General features: G+C 42.6%; 1 protein-coding gene across 1 annotated transcript; it reads left to right on the top strand.

Annotated features, from left to right (window-relative positions):
* Positions 1–714: 714 nt before the first annotated feature.
* On the top strand, positions 715–1047 carry PHALS_09674 (uncharacterized protein; the record flags this gene model as incomplete). The annotated part of the gene is made up of 1 exon (XM_024724973.1): positions 715–1047. One exon carries the CDS (start codon positions 715–717, stop codon positions 1045–1047), a length of 333 nt encoding a protein of 110 aa, XP_024575796.1.
* Positions 1048–1317: the final 270 nt, after the last annotated feature.

Below are 1317 nucleotides of genomic sequence, written 5' to 3' on the forward strand. Positions count from 1 at the left end.
TATTTTTGAAAAGTTGGGATATTTTTTTATATATGGCAAAAGTTGAAGCTTTTTTTTTTTCTCCCATTTATTGTGTCTACCTATCATTGTGTCTGAGCTAAGCTATGATATAATGCGTTTGAATGCTATAATCAATTAAATGTTTGATGGCAATGATATAAACAACAACCACTATGTCCATAAATCATAGTCACGATCTAAAAAAAACTTTTCAACTCATGCGAGGTGCATTTTACGTGGCCACTGCTTTCCTCATCGCGAGTAGCATTCGCACAGCTGCTGAATCTTTCCCGATCAAGTCTGATATAAAGCAATACCATGACAAGTCGCCAGTTGGTGCTTCTGACACAAAGACGTTGCCCAGAAGATCTCTTAAAGGGAGCGGAGATCTTTTGGAAACCCCAGTGGCTGAAGAAGAGCGCGTCATTCCAACTGGAGTACTCGAGGGTGCAGGGATAGATGTGCCTGAGGCAATTTTGCGGTTAGAAAAAAGTGGTGATGGCTTGAACGAAATGGTTAAAGTCGGAAAACGTGTTGGCTCTTCCGCCACCTCGAGAGAAAAAAGAATCCAAATTCTCCAGAAGAATCACAAAGACGCTGTTGCAAAACATCAGCAAGTCTTTAACAATTATAAAAACGCAATTAAAAAAAGCAAAGCTTTGAATTTCGAGCGTGATACAGCTTTAATTAAATATAACTACGCCAAGCTTCTCAATGATTATCATTCCGCGCAAGCCGCTAAAGACGCCGAAAGTCACCGCGATCACCGCACATTCTTTAACCAACTCGATAGCGTGGTCACCACAGCCGCTGCAAACGTCAATAACGCCAAAAACGAACGAGACAAATATCTCGCCTTACTCGAAGAAACCTCAAGTCGAGCCATTGCTGCCTACCTTGCCGGAAACATGGACGAATATACGAAAATTGAAGGTATCGAAGCTGAGCTATGGAATGAGGTCGACAAAGCTCACCAAGACATCAAAGAAGCCGAAGCCTCATTCAATTCTAATGCCTGGGCTCACTCTGTCGCTCAGAAGTTTTTAGAGCTAACTACGCATAGCTATTGGAAGAACTTTTTTGCTGCTGAAATGTACAAGAACACTGTCAATGAAGCCTGGGAAACGTACAAACGTCTCGATTTTGAAGCTAAACAAGCCGCTCAAGCCGTTTTAACTGCCAAAACCAAACTAGGCGCTCAAGCCGAGAAAATCGCTTTCGTGTTTCCAGAGTTCGAAGCTGCTCAAGCCGGTAAAATATCTAAATTCGACCTAAATGTCAAAGCTACCCTGGCCGAGAAACCCACTCACGCTACCC

Source organism: Plasmopara halstedii, assembly GCF_900000015.1.
Source record: "Plasmopara halstedii genome assembly, contig: Scaffold_430, whole genome shotgun sequence".
NCBI classification, from domain to species: domain Eukaryota; phylum Oomycota; class Peronosporomycetes; order Peronosporales; family Peronosporaceae; genus Plasmopara; species Plasmopara halstedii.